At 41.1% G+C, this 21,503-nt stretch overlaps 1 protein-coding gene across 4 annotated transcripts in view; it reads right to left on the minus strand.

Moving 5' to 3' along the window:
- The window catches only part of ATE1 (arginyltransferase 1), a 139,531-nt gene that overhangs the window by 113,776 nt on the left and 4,252 nt on the right, over positions 1-21,503 (minus strand). For 2 of the 4 annotated variants that reach the window (XM_066240502.1, XM_066240500.1), the window contains exons 2-7: positions 21,092-21,155; positions 17,809-17,871; positions 13,319-13,422; positions 11,468-11,722; positions 10,300-10,529; positions 7,191-7,319 (exon numbers count right to left, since the gene is read on the minus strand). In XM_066240502.1, the coding sequence (XP_066096599.1) occupies positions 7,191-7,319; positions 10,300-10,529; positions 11,468-11,722; positions 13,319-13,422; positions 17,809-17,871; positions 21,092-21,155 (845 nt within the window). Of the gene's footprint in view, positions 1-7,190; positions 7,320-8,212; positions 8,342-10,299; positions 10,530-11,467; positions 11,723-13,318; positions 13,423-17,808; positions 17,872-21,091; positions 21,156-21,503 lie in introns of all 4 variants that reach the window. The other 2 variants (XM_066240501.1, XM_066240499.1) reach the window with 1 other exon arrangement.

A 21,503-nucleotide genomic window follows, 5' to 3' on the forward strand; every position in this document is an offset into this window, starting at 1 on the left:
TCTCTGACTCGCTCTGTCTCTGTCAATCAACCACTCAATCAATAAGTGGTAAGCGACACTGTGAACATTGTGATTATCTACAAACAAGTAGCAAAAAACTGTCCTGATGTCATTTAATTGTGGATAACATCTGCATTAGCCTTGTAATGGGTTCAGAGTGCTGTGTCTTACACAATCTGAGCAGAAGCAAAGATGACCGCTCTGCAGTCTCTGCAATGACAAAACAGCTCCCTGGGAATGAGTTATTCTCCTCTCCTCTCCCTCTTGTTGTTCCTAACTTGTGAATGGGTGACACTGCAGAATGAAGAACTGGAAACAAGGAACCGGGGTGACCAAGAGCCTGAGAATCTTCATCTGTTGAACTAGATAGGAAACGTCACACTTACAAAAGAAAACCCTTTTGTGTACAGATCTTTAACAGGGACTTAGCAAAAGCAGGCTGGTGTTCCCTGCAGATAATAAAGCCATGGGACCAATGGTTCCAGAAGGGTCTAGTCGTCCACTCTGTAGAGAATGAAGTCAGAGGAGTCACAATCCAAGGACAGTGGCTGCCCAATGCCTCACCGCAGCACCCAGGGTCAGAGACAATGAGGAGGGCTACACAACAATGCCACCAGAGAGCCCCTACGTTGACACTAGACATACCCCAATACATGATTACACAGTGACTTACAAGCAAACCACTCATGCCAGGCTTATTTCCATCCTTCCTACCTGTACTTCACATAAAAAAATCAACCTCACCAAAAAAAGAGAGAGGAGTAGATATCCCTCCTGAAATTCAAATCAAATTTCCTTTCATTCTCTAATAACGTAACTATAATATAATACATATGCACCCACATGCAGCATCACATCACATTTACCCGACAGAGGGGGAACGGGCTCACTTAAACCTGCCTTTACAGTACAAACAGAACACTTCTCATGAACCAGTTAAACTATTTTATTAAGGCACTTACCTGGATTTAGTCACTAAATTTAACAGGGCAAATTCACATTCTTTTTTTCTGAAGCTGGAAACGGGGATAGACAGTCAGACTTCCGCATGCGCCCGACCTGATCCACCCGGCACGCCCACCAGGGGAGACGCTCTGCCCACCAGGGGGCGATGCTTTGCCCTCCGGGGCGTCGCTCTGCCGCGACCAGAGCCACTCTAGCGCCTGGGGCAGAGGCCAAGAAGTCATCCCCAGCGCCCGGGCCATCTTTGCTCCAATGGAGCCTTGGTTGCGGGAGGGGAAGAGAGAGACAGAGAGGAGGGGAGGGGGTGGAGAAGCAAATGGGCGCTTCTCCTATGTGCCCTGGCCGGGAATCGAACCTGGGTCCCCCGCACGCCAGGCAGACGCTCTACCGCTGAGCCAACCGGCCAGGCCACATTCTCACTGAGAAAAATGTTATGGGTCATTAAAGATGCTGTTTGCTAGGTCACTTGTAAGCCCCGTAATTCACACTGTTGATCACATTCCCTGTGCTCAGAAACACACAGCACTGCCACCCCCTCGTCCTGCAGACTGCTGGTGTTCCCTCTCTCACTGACTCCTGCCCTCAGCATCCGTCTCCTACATGTCATACAACCACGTAAAACAGAAATGCAAAACACAATTCTTTCCAAACATATGAGCCTACGATCACAACGAGGTATCCAAAATAAGTCACTTTAGAACATCTTTTCAACAACTTCAAAATTAACCAGGGAGATGATTCTCACACATTTTCAAAAACCACGTCTGAAACCACACTGTCGAAGATACTATAGAGGAAGGAACTCACATACTATAATGAAAGAGAAAAGGTATTTTTGGTATAACTGGGAATATGTAAATATGAACTGTGATGTTGCAGAATGTGTTAGTTTTAGGAATGGTAAATATGTGGTTGTGTAGAAAAATATATTTTCTTAGGAGAAGCATGCTTAGTATTTACAGGTGAAATGTTATCCACAACTTACTTCCAACAATTTCAGTTAAAAATAAAAAATAAAGCAAATCTAACAAAGTTAACTTTGTGGCTATTTATTGTATTCTTTCAACTTTTCTGTTCATAAATTGCCAGTTTCAAAGTAAAAAGCTGAAGGAAAGAAGTATAAAAAATATTTAAAAGATAAAAGCTGTTCTAGAATTTAAAAATATAACACCTAAATATATAAACCAAGATTAGATAATTTTTAAATGGGAAAATCTAAATAAGGATCAGATAGTAGATAATATTTATAAATCAGTTAATTTTCTTATGTATGAGAATAGAACTGCACTTTGAAGGACATGTTTTATTCTTGAACTGCATGTTCAAGAATTTACGAGTAAAATGTCATGACTCACACACAGCAGATAAAGCATTACCCACTGCTGAATCCAGGTCATGGGTATACTAGTGATCATCACACTAGCCCAGTGGTGGGCAAACTCATTAGTCAACAGAGCCAAATATCAACAGTATAACGATTGAAATTTCTTTTGAGAGCCAAATTTTTTAAACTTAAACTATATAGAGGTACATTCCTTATCGAGGTAGCGCCCGCATGTGGTATTTTCTGGAAGAGCCACACTCAAGGGGCCAAAGAGCCGCACGTGGCTCGCAAGCTGCAGTTTGCCGACCACTGCACTAGTCTGTCCATTTTCCTTTACGTTTGAAAGTCCGTAATAAATGTTGGGAAACAATCTAATCAGGGCCTGAAACGTGTGATGAAACTACTGGGACTAGGTCTACAGTCTTTTTTTCAAATAATTTTAAAAAGCTGAGACTAATTTTAATTATTCTAAGGAACAAAAGGCATTTAATAAATATTATTAGGTAATGGTATGCTCTATAACATAACATCAATAAAATTTTTCCTAAAAATCCCCCATTTATATCATAAGGAATTACTGTTATTTTCAAAAACAAAGATTCTTAAATGCTGGTTTTATATAGTACTATACAAAAGGTAGGTCACAATTACTCCCATTTTACTTTTATTGTATTATTTTGTGAAAATATGGCATCTATCTGCATAATTGAAAATCGTAATGGAAACAAACATAATAAGTAATTTATGAAGTCCTATGAAATTTCACTATCTTCAATTATGTATTTTTCTTTCTTTTTAAGTGAGAAGAGGGGAGATAGTGAGACAGACTCCCGCATGCTCCACAACCAGGATACACGCAGCAACCCCCATCTAGAGCTGCTGCTTGAATCAACCAAGCTATTTTTAGCACCTATGGCTGACACTCCAACCAATCAAGCTATCCTCAGTACCTAGGGCTGATCTCGAACCAATCAAGCTACTGGCTGCAAGAGAAGAAGAGGGAGAGAAGAAGATGGTCGCTTGTCTTGTGTGCCCTGACCAGGGATGGAACCTGGGATATCCATACACCAGGTCGATGCTCTACCACTGAGCCAACTGGCCAGGGCCAATGTGGAATTTTTCTAAATATATTACTAAAAAGAATTGATTTGCTGCTTTAAATATCAAAAATAACCTGTATTTATTTACCTTTTCATCAAATCTCTCAAGAATAACCTAATTTTCAGGGCATTTAAATGATTATTTTATGGTTACCAACAGAGTCAACATGGATTTTATGCACTGATATGGTTGCTTCGAGTCCTTACTTAGTATGCTGTTACCTAAATGTTTTACAACAAAAGCAAAAAATGTCTTTTCTTGAACATACTTAATTTAGCTGTGGTCATTATATGAGCATAACCACAGTACAGTGAGCTGCCGCCCGGAGCCCCTACAGCAGGTCAAGAGAACACACTCGACCTAGTCATTCAAGCCAGAAGTTCACAGAATCAGTCTGGACTCTTCACTCTCCGCCATTTCTAACTCCCCAAACATCCTCAGGTCCAATACCCAATCCTTGTCAACTCGACCTCCTCGGGGTCTATCGTTTCCTCTTCCGACCACTGCTAGCTTCGAGTTCCATCAGCCCTCACCTGGCCTCTGCCTCAAGTCTCATCACTCCTGAATAAAAACCTCCCACAAACCCTGCCACCAAAGTGCCATTTGGCAGCCGGCAGGGTTCTGGATTGTCTAACATTATGTGGGAACCGCTCTACTTTTCTTCAAACATGCAGGTGAGATAAGGACCCTCCTCCAAGTTCGCTCTTGGGGAGGGCAGGTGATAACAGGTCATCTCCCAGTTCGCTGGCTCCAAAAGGAACCACTCGGTGGAGAGAAACCCTCTAAAGAGAAATGTACCTTTGACCCAGCAATCGAAACCAGTAACAGACACATGGACAAAAATACAAAACTTCCACACACAAAGCTACTACTCACCACAACACTAATCAAGAGTAGAAGACAGGAGAGTCAAATGAACGTCAATAAATGAGCAAAAATAAGGGGGCTTCTATGGAAAGAGTTCTATGAGCTAGGACATGGAGTGGTGACAATCTCTTCCCATATTGTTATAAGTGACCTCCACGATACAAACAAGTCTGACACACCCCTGTGTAAGAAAGGGGGAAATGTGTGCATGAATGGGGAAGGGTATACTACGATGTATACTATAAACCCGCATACAAGTACACACACATAGAAAACACAGAGAGAGACGTTTCTCTCACACAGACACCACACATAGTCATTTTTATTTTCAAACAGAATCACTGGAAGGAAATAAAACTAACTTCAAAACAGACGACTCAGTTTCTTTTAAAAATGCTTTCAAAGGCATGAGGGAAATCTGGTCTAAATTAAAAGATGTTTAGGAGACTATCAACCAAATGTGATGTACAGACCTCACATGGATTCCAATTCGAACTGTTTCAAGACAACTAAAGAAAACTGAACAAATACTGGGTATTACATGATATTGTTATTTTAGCTGAGTGTGTTCATGGTATCATATTTTTTTAAGTTTTTAATTTTTAATTTAAAGATTTCCTTCTCTTTTGTAAAGCAGCGTTTGATTACATATCATATGTTTAAAGAAAAGAGGTCATTTGTCTCACAGAAGTGCCTATGTCATTTTTATATGTTCCCTTATCCTTCCTATTTTCTGTGAACTAATCATTGTATCTATAAGCTTGTAGATTCAGGTTCAATTTCTCAAGAACAGTCACTCCACAGGAGGCGCCTTATACTTATTACGTACAGTCTGTTGCTGAGAACACTCTTGTCCCTTTCCGCCTGACAAAACCCCTTTTCAGGCTTGGCTTAGATAAAACTGCTTCAGAAGAGCCTCCCAAACCTCCGTCCCGCCCAAAGCTGCTTCCAGCATTAGCTGTTAACTCACACAGTGCTGAGCTTGCATCCCCGAGTCCCAGCTGCACTGTGAGTACCATTAGCAATGAACTAAGTCCACGGGCAAGGACTCGGCGGAGGCCTGAAGCCTAAGAAACGTCCCAGAAAAGTGATCTTTACCCAGTAAACATATCAACTCATGTCGGCATGTTTTGGCCCCACTATTTAGAACCAGTAAGCATGCAGGCACAAATCCAGAATCTCCAGGTAGGAGGAAGGACTAATGCTCAGAAAGGAGAAAGACACCTCGAGACTATCAAGGGAGCATCTGGGACCCTGCAGCAGCCCTAACACCTGTCAACGCAGCGTCCACAGCTGCGTCTCAATGGGGAACTTACGGAAGTGCTTCCCAAGGCAGAATGTGCCCATGAATCAATCACCTGGGGCCGAGTTCAAAATGCAGATTCTGATGCAGGAGGTCCGAGGTGGGGCCCGAGACTGAGCTCTGGACGGTGACAGTCTGCACACAACTGAACTAGCAAGGCTCTGAGACACAGAGCCCGCCCTCTTAGGAGACATGCATTAACTCCTTCCTGCCTTATTAACCAGCACTTCTAAGCTAACGCTTTGTCATTAAAAAAAGAAAAAAGAAAACTTTAATTCTGCATCTGTTGGTATCCTTCTTCTAACACATACATCACTGTTCCTCTGTGACAACTAAGCAATTTCTTGTTCTCAATCCCTCTAACCTGACAAGTACAGGCCCTCGATAATGCTTATTAAATGATGCTCCATATACATCTGAAACTAATTCAAAATAATATAGAATACAAACTGTAGGCCTGGCCAGATAGCTAAGTTGTTAGAGCACTGCCCCAAAGCACAAAGGTTGCCTGTTCGATCCCCAGTCAGGGCACATACAGGAACAGATCAATGTTTCTGTCTCTCTCTCTCTCTCTCAAATCAATAAATAAAAATTTTTTTAAAATGCAAACTATGGGCCTTGGCCTGTTGGTTCAGTGGTAGAGCGCCGGTCCAGCATGTAGAAATCCCAGGTTCAATTCCTGGCCAGGGCACATCTGCTTTTCCACCCTTCCCCCTCTCCTTCCTCTCTGTCTCTCTCTTCCCCTCCTGTAGCCAATGCTCCAATGGAGCAAAGTTGGCCCGGGCACTGAGGATGGCTCCATGACCTCCACCTCAGGCACTAGAATGGCTCTGGTTGCAACGGAGCAATGCCCCAGATGGGCAGAGCATCACCCCCTGGTGGGCATGCCAGCTGGATCCAGTCGGGTGCATGCGGGAGTCTGTTTGACTGCCTCCCCGCTTCTCACTTCAGAAAAATACAAAATAATAATAATAATAATGCAAACTGTGGCCTGACCTGTGGTGGCGCAGTGGATAAAGCATCCACCTGGAACACTGAGGTCACTGGTTCGAAACCCCGGGGCTTACCTGGTCAAGGCACATATGGGAGTTGATGCTTTCTGCTCTTCCCCCTTATCTTTTTTTTCCTCTCTCCATCCCCCCTCTAAAATGAATAAATTAAAAAATGCAAACTGTAATTAAAAAATAAAATATAAATTTTAAAAAATGATGCTCTAAATGATCTCAACATATGTACTTCTTTTTTCCCGTGAGTCTTGTGGAGACATCACCTATCGGTCTGCCTGGCCATTTGCCTGTCAGTCCTTGAGTCAGAGGCTTCCCTCTGCCTGTGCAGGAAGGCTGGCACGGAACGAACACTCAGTGGTATTGCTGGCTGGCTTGCCCCGATGACAGCAGACAGGCTGCATTCAGCTTTCTGGGCAGAACACTGAATAAGAACGTATTCTTTTATTCTGAGGATTTAAGATGCTGACATGTATGACTCATTTTCACAAATATTCAGTGATACACACTGAAAGTAGAGAGTAATATGCACTCCACTTAACATAAAAAGATGACATAAGAAAATTACAGTACGCTTCTTCACAGGCAACCTCATGAACATAGAAAAAAAACGTTTAACAAAAGGTACCTCAGTCTTCCCACATTCATCGGGCGAATCCTGGTGTATGGCCATTTGATACTTGACATATAAAGAAAATGACTGGCTGAAGGACGACTTGAACTCTGGGTCCTCAAAGGAGACAGGTACTAACCTCACCTTCAGAGCAAGGAAAATACAAAATACAAGCAAATGCTATTGAGACCTCTCGACCTGATGACATGCTTCTGAAGGTGAGGCTAGCGTTAAGATCTCCACAAATCCACTTCCAAAGCTCAGCACTGGAATTTGTCATGAAATGAACAGACTTTGGAACAAGGGGCCTGACACGGAACCTGAAGCCCTGGTGAAAACGATACATCAGGGCCAAGACAATTTAGTCTGATTTTGGTTTTTTCTCTACCTATGGTAGTGTTCTGCACACCCTAGAGTCAATATTGTTGCTAATGGTTAACAGCCACTACTTTTGTCACCACGACGTGGTAGGTGCTTTATGTTTCTTCCTCTTCTGGATTTTTCCTGGATAACTTGATTTATAAAATTAGAAGAAATGAGGACTTCTGTTAAAATAGTCCATCTGACTTTTCTAGTTCCACTCAGGTGAGTATGGGTAGAACATTAACAGAGTAAGTTAGCTGCTATGAACCCTTTCTATATGACTTTAAAATGGGATAAAGCATATTAATCATGTTATGCAAAGTATGCCTATCATAAAAAAATAAAGTTTTTTTGCATTTTTCTCACAAATATTTTTACATAGAGCTCTAATACTTTTAGATAAATGTATCTAAACATAGTGGTTGCAAATACAGATAATTCAATGTATGTGTAACTTTTCCACTTTGAAATTACACATGACTGGCACTTCACCTGGTGAAATCACGAGGTGAAATCTGCCCTTTCAGAATGCCCACTAACCCAGTCCTATCTTTTTGCAGAGATGCTGCAAAATGAAAAGAAGACGTACCACAAGTAGACCACGAACTGACACAGTGCTATCAAGTGAAAGGGAAGGTTCAGTATGCACAGAGAATTACACTCGGCCTGCTGACCTGGCTCACAGTTGGGTTATCAGGTGGGTGGTTGTGAATAACCATCTGGTAACGCTTATAGACCTGGTACGACTCCAGCATTGTGGCTTTGAACTCAGAACTTGGTGGAGATGATCTCACCACCCTCACCTTCAGAAGGAGTTAGAAAAACAATGTTCATTAATTCATTTATTTATTCCATGGAATATGTATTAACAGTTACTCTTACCAAAAAGAACTAAATGTTTCAATACAAATATTAAAGCATAAACATGATATTTTAACATTAAAAATCAACCAGTTAGCAAATAAATTTAAAAAGTTATTTCTCCAAACTTACAAACTCATTAAGAAGGCAGAGGAGCCTGTCTAAATTCTTAAGACTAGTTAGAATCTATGACCAAATTATGTAAGCCTGCGTCTACTGTAAAACAACAGAATACTCTGGGCACTCAATATACAAACACAAATAAATCCTCTTTAATCTGAGCTGGATGTAACTCACCTTCAGAAAATCAGTCAGAAAGACTAAAAATATGAATATATTTTTGGACTCTCCTTCCTGAGTTATTGCTAATGCTAAACTTACAATCTTTTTTATAAATGTAAAAGACAACAAAGTGTTCCTATTTTGTAGCATACTTAAGAATGAAGATTCTGCTCTGGCAGATAGCTCTGCTGCTCAGAGCGTTGCCCTGAAACACAGAGGTTGTTGGTTCAATCCCCAGTCAGGGCACATAGAGGAACAGATCATTGTTCTTGTCTCTCTCTCTCTCCCTTCTTCTCTATCTAAAAACCACAAAAAATGAAGACTCTAAAGTCAGATTTCCTTTACTTAAAGTCACCATCTTGGTCAAGTATATAAATGAACCTCTTTATGCCTTAGTAAACTTGTATGTAAAATGAGAATGAGTTAAAAATGGTAATTGCAAACGGTGATGACTAACATTTATTTTAACATTAATTATTTACTAACCAGTTAAAATGTGGTAGCAAAAAAGGACAGTAAAACAAAATCAAAAGCAATGTAATAAAAAGATGTAATCGGAAACTTTTCACAAATGCCTTGAGAAGTAATCCTTCAATGAAGAAAGAGTGACACCTAGTGGACAAAAAATCTGTATCCACCTAAAGAATCATCACATTAAAAAAGTAAAAGCGGCCTACACTAGAATTGCTATGTTAGGTGTGCCTGGTACCCCGAATACATTACTATTTACAATAAAAAAATTAAAAATTCCTCATAATATAAGTAGTGTGTTACTTCCAATTTACAATTTTGGAAGGAGAAAGTCAGTAACAAAATCAAAGTAGCCATGGAATTGTAATAAAGCTGTTAAAAACTATGTTAGATAATGTACTAGGTTTAGATTGTCAAAGTTAATTTTTGATATTGAATCTTTAGTGCTAATTGATGTTCTTAGATGATATCAAGCTATAAATTCAAAGGCTGACCGGTTACTAATCATGTATGAGAATATCATTATGGCTAATGTTTTAGAAAAAAAATTTATAAATAAATGAATACTGAAAAATCTAGACAATCTAGAATGTAAATCAATTTGGAAAAATACTAGGAATACTCAAAGTATTCATGGTATGCTCAATCGGTCTGAAGGAATTAATGAGAAGTTTATTAAGGAGTACAATTCAGTACTGTGTAGTTAACGCCTCGCTGCTGGTTTGCATGTGAAGGCTGATTCAGATCAGAGTATGAGGACAGCTAAAACAGTGATTTACCTAGTATTATCCATTCTCTTTCACTATCTGAACCAAAACGGCCAAAAATGGAACTTAAGTAGTATTTTTCCTTTTCACTTAAACTAAATTCCAGTCAAGGGATATAAAAATCTGAAGTACTTTACACAGTTTAACATGCTAAAAACTAGAATTTTTTCACAATTTTAGTCAAACTGCCTATTTTTTAAGAAAAAAGTTTCTCTCAAATAGCACTTAACTTACTAAACACAAATGCTACTCCATCCCAGTTCACTTTCATTTCTCACTGTTTAAACAACATATCAATGGGTTAATACAACCTCAAATGAAACAATACAAGGCACTTAACAAAAATAACAAACCAAAAAATTATATATTCTCCAAAGTACCTCTAACTTATGTGATGCATTCTCTGGTAAAGACTCAAAAATGAAATCCTCCAGCGACTTGGGCTGGTTGGACTTGGCCTTCAGTGGGACCAGGGACAGGGGTTCGGGCTGCGCCTGGACACCCTCGCGCTCTCCAGCGGGGCTCTGCTGCATGAGCTTTAACCTTTTCCTCTCTTTCCGGATTTCCTTTGCTTTCCGACAGGGCGGCTTACTCAAATCTGCCCCTTTGCCTAAAAAGAATTTCAAAATGTTAGACCAATCACATCTGACTTTGAAAACGCTTTTTCACAAGTCTCAAACATTCTACAGAGGAAGTGCAAAGCTCTGGGGTAGATGCAGGGGTCTCCAAACTTTTTACACAGGGGGCCAGTTCACTGTCCCTCAGACCACTGGAGAGCTGCCAAATACAGTGGTCCTCTCACTGACCACCAATGAAAGAGGTGCTCCTTCCAGAAGTGCAGTGGGGGCTGGATAAATGGCCTCAGGGGGCTGCATTGTGGCCCGCGGGCCATAGTTTGGGGACGCCTGTTCTAGAGGGTCCTGTGTGGAGGTCTACGCTGACCTTAAAATCCTACCTCAGAAGCACGCGTGCACACACATAATAAACCCACTGAATGCTGACTAAAATGGTTAAACCTTAAACCTAATTATTTTATGTGAAAATATAGAAAAAAAAATCTTACCTTATTAAAGGTGAAGTTAAATATCAAAACCTGAAAAATTTTAAACTAAAATTTATTATGATTACATAAAGAAATCTAATGATAAACAGAAAAATGGTCCAATGTCTCTATTTTGGACATAATATTTAAAATTGACTTTGTCTCACTTAACACCAAAAATAAAAATGTTTAGCATATCTTTTCACTGACAAAAATGTGGTTCTCAAGCCTCTAGGACCCAAAGGTTGCAAGAAGAAATGGAATTCTTTTAAAATGTCTGTATGTGGAAATAATAAGGCTATTCTTTCAAGCTTATTAAACACTGGAGATAAGAAGAGATGTGATTTGTCCATCTAAATCCAGGTAATAAGTTGCATAAAACCGAGATCTACTGTATAGCTCATGAGTAATTCATACTTTTGGCTGACGAGAGGACCCAGGGTAACAGCTAAGTACAAAGGGAAGCATTTAATATGACTGGAATATGGCCTGATAACTTTTACTACCTGGCTTAGGGACCACATGCGCTTCAACTGAATGCGATGGTTCCCCAGATCCCAACTTCATTTTCTTATCTTGTGACTGAATTAACTCATTAGATTCTTCTTTCTTTGCGCTTCTTCCTTTCTTCTTCTCTTCCCTCTCTAAGCTCTCTTGGAGGTTATCGCCAAGTCTTTGAAGATCGCACTGTATATCCAATTTATTTATTAATGCAACATCACCAGCAACGGCAACCTCCATGGTGGGCTCCATAGGATCATCTACAAATCAGAAAGAAACCACAGGCCATCACCCAGATACAATAGAGATACACAAAGGGGACAGGTCCCTTTTATCTAATGTGGCAGAAACTACTGCGTGTGCACCAGAGGTTTCCTCACGCTTGGAGTAGCAGAGCTGCAGTGAGGACTGTGGCACCAGAGCAAGGAATCAATTGCCAGGCCCTTTGCAACTTGTGACCACGTCCCACCAACCAGATTGGTATATCCAACTGCCTTGCTTGTTTTAAAGGAAACTTCACACCCTTCCCTGAACTTTCCACCCTTTCCCCTCCTCACTGTCTGGATCAGTAAAAACCAGAGTGACCCTGGAAATCACACGAAAAGAGTCCCAGAATGGCTGACGTGGAACACCCCACTGGACAGTCATATGAGGAAAGAATAGACTTCTATCATTTGTTTAGTCGTTGCATTTTAGTACCTCTTTGTTATAGCTTTTTGGGCCTTTACCCTAATGAGTACATCACTGCTATAATTAAGTTGTAGATATAAATAATTCAGAAGACAAGTCAAATAAAGAACCAAACTGAAAATTTTATACTGGCGAACCAACCAAATCTACTTAACCGTTAAGATCATGTACTGACAACACGAACCAGAGCAGCACCAGAATTCAGACGTTCCCAACGCTCCGCCTGCCCCTTAACCTCTATGATCCTGGCCTTCCGGCCTCTCTGCCGTCCTAGCTCTGACAAGTCTGCTCCCAGCTGTCCCGAACCCGGGTCCGCTAAGGACAGTGTATGATGGCAAAGAACTTGCCCACTCTGCTGGCCACTGTCCCTCCAGTGCTTCAAATAGAGACTGGGACATTGGAGCAGTTATAACATAGCAGGGAATGGAATACCAAGCTAAGACTGGGGTGGGCGGCACCCAGGATGAGGCATGTCCTATGGTAGGAGGGGGCAAGAACTCCAAGAATGGGTGGCATCCTCAATTCTTATATATGTATTTATGCACTGACTATAAAAGTTATTAAGTAACAAAACTGAGAATGCAAAGTATCTGTACTCACAGTTAATGAAATGTTACAAATTATCTTTTAGAAAATTCACTCACAACTCAAAATTTATCATACAAGCAAGAAATAGAATTTCAGGCAATATAACAACTGAAATAAGTGTTAAACATAGAAAACCTGAGCTTTGCTTAACAGTAAAAGTGTGCAATCCTATGTAAGTTGTATGTAAGCACCTACGTCTCCGGAGATTATACCCCCCCCTTTTTTTTTATCTCATAAGGATATTAATGAGAGCTATTAAGGTAAGAATTGTCAAAGCATTGTAAAAACTAACATTTCAATAAGTTCCAGAATATCACTTCTTGAAAATTATCCTGTCTTCTTCCTGAGCTAGACTCACCCTAGCACACACTCCCCATATCCTTGACTTGGGGCCAGTGTGACAGTAAGACCACACAGTCCTGGCAGTAACCATTATCACCATGGTAACGGTGGTACCTGACTACAGTAAGGACTCCTTTTCCCCGATCTAATGGAAGAAATAAATGATTAAAAGTGAGACCCTCGGAAAGACATATCATTTTAAAGTAAATACTTTTTAGACCCCCATCTCATCTTACCCTCACAATTTCCTTTGGAAATTTCCCCGTTAGCCAGAAATTTCAACATTTTTTTCAAAACCTTCTTGTGAGACTTTGATGGCTGGAACTGCAAAGGTCGGCACCTATGGAAGCATAATATTAAAATGAGCCCAAGATTTGAAGAAATAAAACCAGTTATGGATATTATCCAGTTCAATGAGGCCAAGCTTATGCCTGGGATTTATTTCTAAATAAAGGCAGGGGTTAAAAGCCTCTAATCTCACCCCAAATCTCACTAAAATGAGTTAAGAATTAGAAAAACAGAAAGACATAAACCACTAGGAAAAGAATATGGGAGAAATGTAGGAAGCTGAAGAGCAGAATGGGCAAGTGGTAACTGACTCAGCAGACCAAAGAAAGTTAAATCCAAAACAACAGTTAGAAAAGCCATAAAGATCCAATTTTCTGTGCATGACCCCTAGAAGTCTGCGGGGTTGGGGATACCTGACACTCAGGAGATGTGCAAGAAGGTGGGTCTAAACTAGGAAGGTGCCCTGAAGATCTGCTTTGGAAGCAGTCACTGTCCAATGCCCTCCCCCACTCTGCACACAGGACTCCCTACACAGCCCATCAGAAAACAGCAAAATTGTAGGAAAAAGTCCAAAGCAGAGCCTCTTTTCCGAGGGGAATACAAGCACAGTGAAAGCAATGGACCTGGACTGGAAACAGGAAGCTCAGAGCCAAGTCTACAACGTAGACTCTACATACTGGATATTGAGACTTCACAAGTACGTCCCCAAGCCAGCCCCCAACACCAGCAGATGGCACCTTCTCTCAGTAACAGGATCAAATCTAAAAATACTGACATGGGGGAGTCCCCAACAGAGCAGCCCAGACATATCACCCGACTCAAACCCACAGTAAACAAGACCCACAAGAGTGCATAGTTTCCAAAGGGGCCCTGCAAAGCTGGAATCACCAGACACCTGAGGAGGGTCTGCGACTGGAGAATGTAACGTGAAGGATACAGAGTATGCAGAAGGAAAAGAGTCTAAAAAATAACACAAATATCCTCAGAGAACGCTCTTATTTCTCTTAAGCTATACGGTTGTGCAATAATTAATTGCATGTTACAAGAAAAGAAATCAAGAGTCCAAGAACAAAAAACCTCAGCAGTAAAAAACATAATAGAAAAAATTAAAAGACCGAAGAGAAAGAACTAGAGGACCAGACTAAAAAGGTCCAATATCTAAATAAAGGCATTACAAAACAGAAGAAAAAAAGAAGAGGCGAGAATTTTGACAAATACTGTATAGCTCAGTTGGTTAGAGCAGTGGTCCCCAACCCCGGGCCGCAGACCGGTACCGGTCTGTGGGTCACTTGGTACTGGTCTGCAAAGAAAGAATAAATAACTTACGTTATTTTCATTTTATTTATATTTAAGTCTGAATGATGTTTTATTTTTAAAAAATGACCAGATTCCCTCTGTTACATCCGTCTAAGACTCACTCTTGACGCTTGACTCGGTCACGTGATACATTTATCCGTCCCTAAAGGCCGGTCCCTGAAAATATTTTGACATTAAACCGGTCCATGGCCCAAAAAAGGTTGGGACCACTGGGTTAGAGCATCGTTATAAAGCACAGAGGCTGCCAGTTCAATTTCCTGGTCAGGGCACATACAGGAACAACTTGATGTTCCTGTCTCTATCTCTCTCCCTTCTCTCTCTCTAAAATCAATAAAATAAACTTTTTAAAAATTATGCAAAAGAAAAATTCCCCTGAACCGAAGGATATGATTGGCCCCTTAAGTCCACCTGCAATGGATAGAAAGACATCCCACTAAACACATTATGAAATAGCAAGACACTAAAGACAAAACACTTCCAAAGAGAAAAAACACTTCTGGACAACAGAACTAGAATCTGATCACCAGGGGACTTCTCAGCAGTAATAAAACAATGGAGCAAAGCCTCCAAAACTCTAACAGAAAATGATTCCCGCCTGACCTGTGGTGGCGCAGTGGATAAAGCGTCAACTTGGAAATGCTGAGGTCGCCGGTTCAAAACCCTGGGCTTGCCTGGTCAAAGCACATATGGGAGTTGATGCTTCCTGCTCCTCCCCCTTCTCTCTCTCTGTTTCTCTCTCTCTCTCTCCCTCTCTCTCTCCTTTCTAAAATGAATAAATAAAATAAAATAAAATAAAATAACTGGTAAAAAAAAAAAAAGAAAAAAGAAAATGATTCCCAATCTATACGCCACTCAACTGAACCATAACTTAAGTTTGATCTGTGAATTACAACATTTTCAGACATACTGAGATTTAAAAAAACTTTTTTTTTTAATTTTTTATTTATTTATTTTTATTTATTCATTTTAGAGAGGAGAGGGAGAGACAGACAGAGAGAGAGAGACAGAGAGAGAGAAGGGGGGGGAGGAGCTGGAAGCATCAACTCCCATATGTGCCTTGACCAGGCAAGCCCAGGGTTTTGAACCAGCGACCTCAGCATTTCCAGGTCGACGCTTTATCCACTGCGCCACCACAGGTCAGGCCAAAAAAACTTTTACTAAGAGGTTTAAAAGGCATTTTATGATTTAGGCCAAGTGCTCAGAGAGATTCTGTAAATAGGATTTTTATAGTTGCGTGTGATTGACACCAGCTCAAGATGGCGATCGCATTCCTGCTTTAGGAAGGGTGGTTTTCTACTAGAAGAGAGGCTTTTATACCAGAAGGTTTTGAAAGGAAGGAGGAAGACTGGGACCCCTCCTTTCTCCACACCTGTGAGGAAGAAGGTAAACAGCAGGAAGGCGGGAGGGGGAGGGGAGATTTGAGTAGCCCTTTCCTCTCCCCTTTCTTTCTCCTTAATGGGCGATTTACAAACGCTTATCCTCTGATATCATCTAACCCCCTCCCATCCTGAAGTCATGTGATTGACGTACGTACCTCTACAAACAAACTACAGAAATGATCCCTGAAAGTATAGTCTTGACGTATGTACCTCTAACCAAAGGAATCACGAGACCCATGTATATGAACTTGTGTTCTGTAAAGGGTATATAAGACGTAAGAAATCTAATTTCGAGGAGCACGTGTCTTCGGAGCCACAGGCCCCACATGCTCCACCAGCTTTAATAAATTCTCTTTTCCTCTTACAGTTAGTTATCTGTGTGTCAATCCTCCACTGGGTTGCTTTCCTGCAATACAAAGTCTCAAAAAGTTTATCTTTCATGCATTTTTTTCTCAGGAAGCTATCTGAGGATGTGCTTCACTAAAAGAAGGAAATAATCCAATAGAGTGGGCAGAGGAGACGGAATCAACTGGAGAACCAGAGAATCCGCAAGATGACAGTCGGGAGAGACCCCAGGGTAACGGAGATGTGTCAGATGTAGAGGCCGCCCATCCAAAGCCAGTCAGAGGACTCCACAAAAGGTACCAAGAGGAAATTCATACAACTGAGGGAGCATTCCTTAATAACTGGTGATGATAATTATCAACTCTAGAGAAAGCAAAAACTCATTCAGAAAAGGAAAAGTAACCATCATATATTACATGGCTCCACTGTGAAGCATATTGATACAGTCACAGTGATGTGAATATAGCAATCTAAAATTGTAATACTTCTAAGATGGGAAGTTGAAAATGAAGACAAAACAGAGCTTGAATGTGACAGGGAAACAGGGATAAAATCAAGTTATATCCTTCAAGAGAGAAGCCCAGAGATAGTGGACAAAACAAATGAACAAGAAAAGCAAGTACTATAATTACACAGGCATGTTAAAGACAGGGAGATAAAAAGCCAAAAATAAAGTCAGTTGTAAGATTTGAAAAAACTGCACTGGGAAACAGGAAATGGGATGGTGGATGGCCCTGGGATGGCTAATTTGCAAAATAAACTTTATGGAACTATTTGATTCTTTAAATTACTAGCATACATAGTTCTGATAAAAATAAAAACTAAAAGAAATTCATAGCTAGGAAGTTCATACTTACTTATACTCACTATTGAGCAGCCCTAACATCTGTCTGACAAAGAGCTAAACTGTAGGATAGAACTGTTGTATCAGGTCTCGTAACTACTGCATAAACAAGTCAACATAACCAAAAAAGTAACTATGCATGTGGCAAATCACGTTTCAGCCTCCCACTCCAGAACCCCATCGCCCTGCTCCAGTGTGAGCACTGTGTCAGGGAACAGGCTGCACAGGGAAAGCTGAGCGGAAACCCACAGAAATTCGTTATCTAAAAGCAATTTGAGTCTCTACCTAATGTTTCCCCAATATTTCATGGTATCATGACTGTCACATAAAGAGGACTTTTTCATATATTTACGTATGAATCAAACATCACTCAAAGTTATAGATCAACACGTGAATATAGCACCATTATGCAGAAAAGCCGTCACTCACTTGCTTTTCCTAATACAGAATGTCTATATCTAAAATGAAAATTAACATTTAAAACAAGCAAGATTCTACTAAAAAATTATATACATCTTCACATTATAAAGCCTCTATTAATCAAAATTCTTACCTTATTGTGTACTGAGGACAACATGTTTGATTCATCACAGGTTTGTACACATATTTCCCGCTTCTAAAATGATAGAATATAGTAAGTAGTTTTGTCAACTTTTTTTTTTAATTTACTCATTTTACAGATAGAGGGAGAGGATAAGGAGGTGAAATGAAAAAAGGAACAGGGAGAGAGATGAGATAAGAGGAGGGGCAGAGAGAGGGGGAGGGGAAGGGAAAGGGGAGAGACACGTGTCCATTTCTTGTCCCATGTTCTTATTTATGCATTCATTGGTTCTGGTTTTGGTTTTTTGGGTTTTTTTGCATTTTTCTGAAGTGAGAAGCAAGGAGGCAGTCAGACAGACTCCCGCATGCACCTGACCGGGACCAGGATCCACCCAGCATGCCCACCAGGGGGCGATGCTCTGCCCATCTGGGGTGTTGCTCTGTTGCAACCAGGGCCATTCTAGCACCTAAGGTAGAGGCCATGGAGCCACCCTCAGCGCCAGGACCAACTCTGCTCCAATGGAGCCTTGGCTGCGAGAGGGGAAGAGAGAGACAGAGAGAAAGGAGAGGGGGAGGGGTGGAGAAGCAGATAGATGCTTCTCCTGTGTGCCCTGGCCAGGAATCAAACCCAGAACTTTCACATGCCGGGCCAACACTCTACTGCTGAGCAAACCAGCCAGGTCTTCACAGGTTGATTCTTTTAAGTGCACTGACCAGGGATCAAACCTACTACCTTGGTCTTTAGGGACAATGCCCTAATTAATTAAACTACCTGGTCAGAGCACTTTTGTTAATTTCTTACCTATTTCTCACACATACCAAAGTAGATTCACATAGAAGCATAAACTTAACCAGAGTAAAATCTAATCAATAGTGTAAAGACACATTTAGGTTTTAGTTATGCTTCCTAAGTAAATAATCTGCAGTGTGAAGGACCAGAGGCCAGTTTTCCTCTGCTAGACCCTTACCTCTGCTCCAAGGCTCGTCACCTGGGTTACCTCATCGGCGTGTGCAGTTCCTTCCCAGCCAGGCCTGAACTGCACCAACATCCTCAATGCCACGGGCAGAGAAACATACCCAGCATGCTGTGGGGCTAATGCACACGTACCCCAAGCCAACCTGCTCCTTCCATGCTTTCTAGGTATCAGTTAACGGCAGAACCATGACACTGTGAGCTGAATTTTGTCCCCCAAACTTCATGTTGAAGCCCTCACTGTGAATGTGACTGTGTTTGGAGAGAAGGTCCTTAAAGAGGTGACCGGGTTAAAATGAAGCTGCTAAGATGAGCCCTACTCCAATCTGATAGGTGCCCTTATAAGAAAACTGGAAATACAATGACACGGGGTACCAGGGAGCCACACACAAAGAGAAAGGCCCAGATAAGGCCATGTGGAGAAGGCTGCATGTGCAGCCAAGGAGAGAAGCCTCAGAAAAACCAAAGCTCCAGCCAGGCCTGTGGTGGCACAGTGGATAAAGCATCAACCTAGAACACTGAGGTCGTCAGTTGGAAACCCTGGGTTTGCCTGGTTGGGACATATATGGGAGTTGGTGCTTCCTGCTCCCCCCCCCTTCTCTCTCTCTCTCTCTCTCTCTCTCCCTCCCTCCACCTCTGTAAAATGAATAAAAAAAAACAAAAAAAAAACCAAAGCCCTAGACCCCTTGATTTTGTAGTTCCAGCCTGCAGGACTGACTGTGAGGAAACAAATCTGTTGTTGATGCCGCCCCTTCCGTGCTATTTTGTTACGGCAGCCCGAACACTCACAAGTTCAGTTCCCGAGCCAGGAACCTAGGGGTCAGCTTAGACTCCTCCTTCTGATGCAGTCCTATCTCCTGTCAGCATGCTTCTGCTGCTAAAATGGACCTGACATCTGTCCCCTCCTGCCTGCAGCCACTGCTGCAGATGACAGCAGTCCTCACCATCTCACCTCCCAGCACTGCATTCCCCCTGGAGCGTCCCTCTGCCTCCAGGACCACCCCTCAGACACTTCTCTGCTATGGAAATGATGATTTCCCAAACACAAATGCCCTCACATTTCTTTGTGACATAAAAGCCTCCGTGGTCCCCTCCCACCTTTACAAAGGTTACTTATCATGGCCTACAAAGTCTCTCAGTACCTGACCTATATCTACATTTGGAACTCATTGAGTTTAAGGAAAGTTGTGAAGTCTCACTTGCTGTACTTAATCCCATGTCCCTAGGGAACTATTGGCACAGGGCGCTTAACACTTATAGCATATAAGGAACTTCACCTAATATTACTTTAAAATCATCTACATAAAAAAAACTACCAAAAAAAAATTTTAGCCATCAAAGGCAATGTGTGGACCAACTGTTAGATATATATAGATATCTACATCTATATCTATGTCTATATCTATATCTATATATATATGGTATATATCAGGGGTCGGGAACCTTTTTGGCTGAGAGAGCCATGAACACCACATATTTTAAAATGTAATTCCATGAGAGCCATACAACGACCCATGTACATTATGCATTATCCAATAAAAATTTGGTGTTGTCCCAGAGGACAGTCGAGATTGGCTCCAGCCACCCACAACCATGAACATGAGTGGTAGGCAATGAATGGATTGTAATACATGAGAATGTTTTATATTTTTAATGTTATTATTTTTTTTATTAAAGATTTGTCTGCGAGCCAGATGCAGCCATCAAAAGAGCCACATCTGGCTCACGAGCCATAGGTTCCCGACCAGTGTTATATACATAGATATAGATATATATAAATACACTTTTTTGAGACCAGCAGAAAATCTGATCAAAACTAGGTAACAGGTGGCTGGCCTATAGTGGCTCAGTGCACAAAGCAGGAGTCAGGAACCTTTTTAGCTGAGAGAGCCATGAACACCACATATTTTAAAATGTAATTACATGAGAGCTATACAACGACCCATGTACCTTACGCATTATCCAATAAAAATGTGGTGTTGTCCCAGAGGACAGTCGAGATTGACTTCAGCCACCCACAATCATAAACATGAGCAGTAGGAAATGAATGGATTGTAATACATGAGAATGTTTTATATTTCTAACATTATTTTTTTTTATTAAAGATTTGTCTGCGAGCCACATGCAGCCATCAAAAAAGCCAGATTTCGCTCACGAGCCATAGGTTCCCAACCCCTGGCATAAAGCATCAACCTGGAGCACTCTACCCACTGCGCCACCACCTGGTCAAGCCAGGAAAACATTTTAAAGGCGATATTTTTTCCAATTATAAGAAAAACCTGAGTAATAAGAGAAGTATCTTTGTATTAATAAGGAGCTTTACCTTCGCCATCCTCGGTCGATAAGATCCTGATAATCCTGGACTGTCATGGAATGTGCCCACATGCCTGAAAAAATAAGTAAGATGTCAACTACAGCAGGTTGAACTTCTTACTTTTTTTTCATTTCAAAGCAGTATTTTTTAAATGTGAATTTAGAAGTAAAAGAAATCTAGCTCCCACTGAAGAAGTGAAAGTTTATATACTTTATACTTGTTGGTCTGACATATAGTCATCTTAATTTTTTAAAAATACATCAAAGTGATTACATTTAACTCAGGATTAGTCAACAGTTTCCATGACATGATAAATTCAGGTCCTCACTGCAGATCACACCACACCTTTAAATAATAATAATATCCATAATAATTTATTAAGCTCGTCTCTTCATAAAAATTAGAAAGCAAATGTTTTCTC

This window comes from Saccopteryx bilineata, chromosome 7 (assembly GCF_036850765.1).
Source record: "Saccopteryx bilineata isolate mSacBil1 chromosome 7, mSacBil1_pri_phased_curated, whole genome shotgun sequence".
Taxonomy (NCBI): domain Eukaryota; kingdom Metazoa; phylum Chordata; class Mammalia; order Chiroptera; family Emballonuridae; genus Saccopteryx; species Saccopteryx bilineata.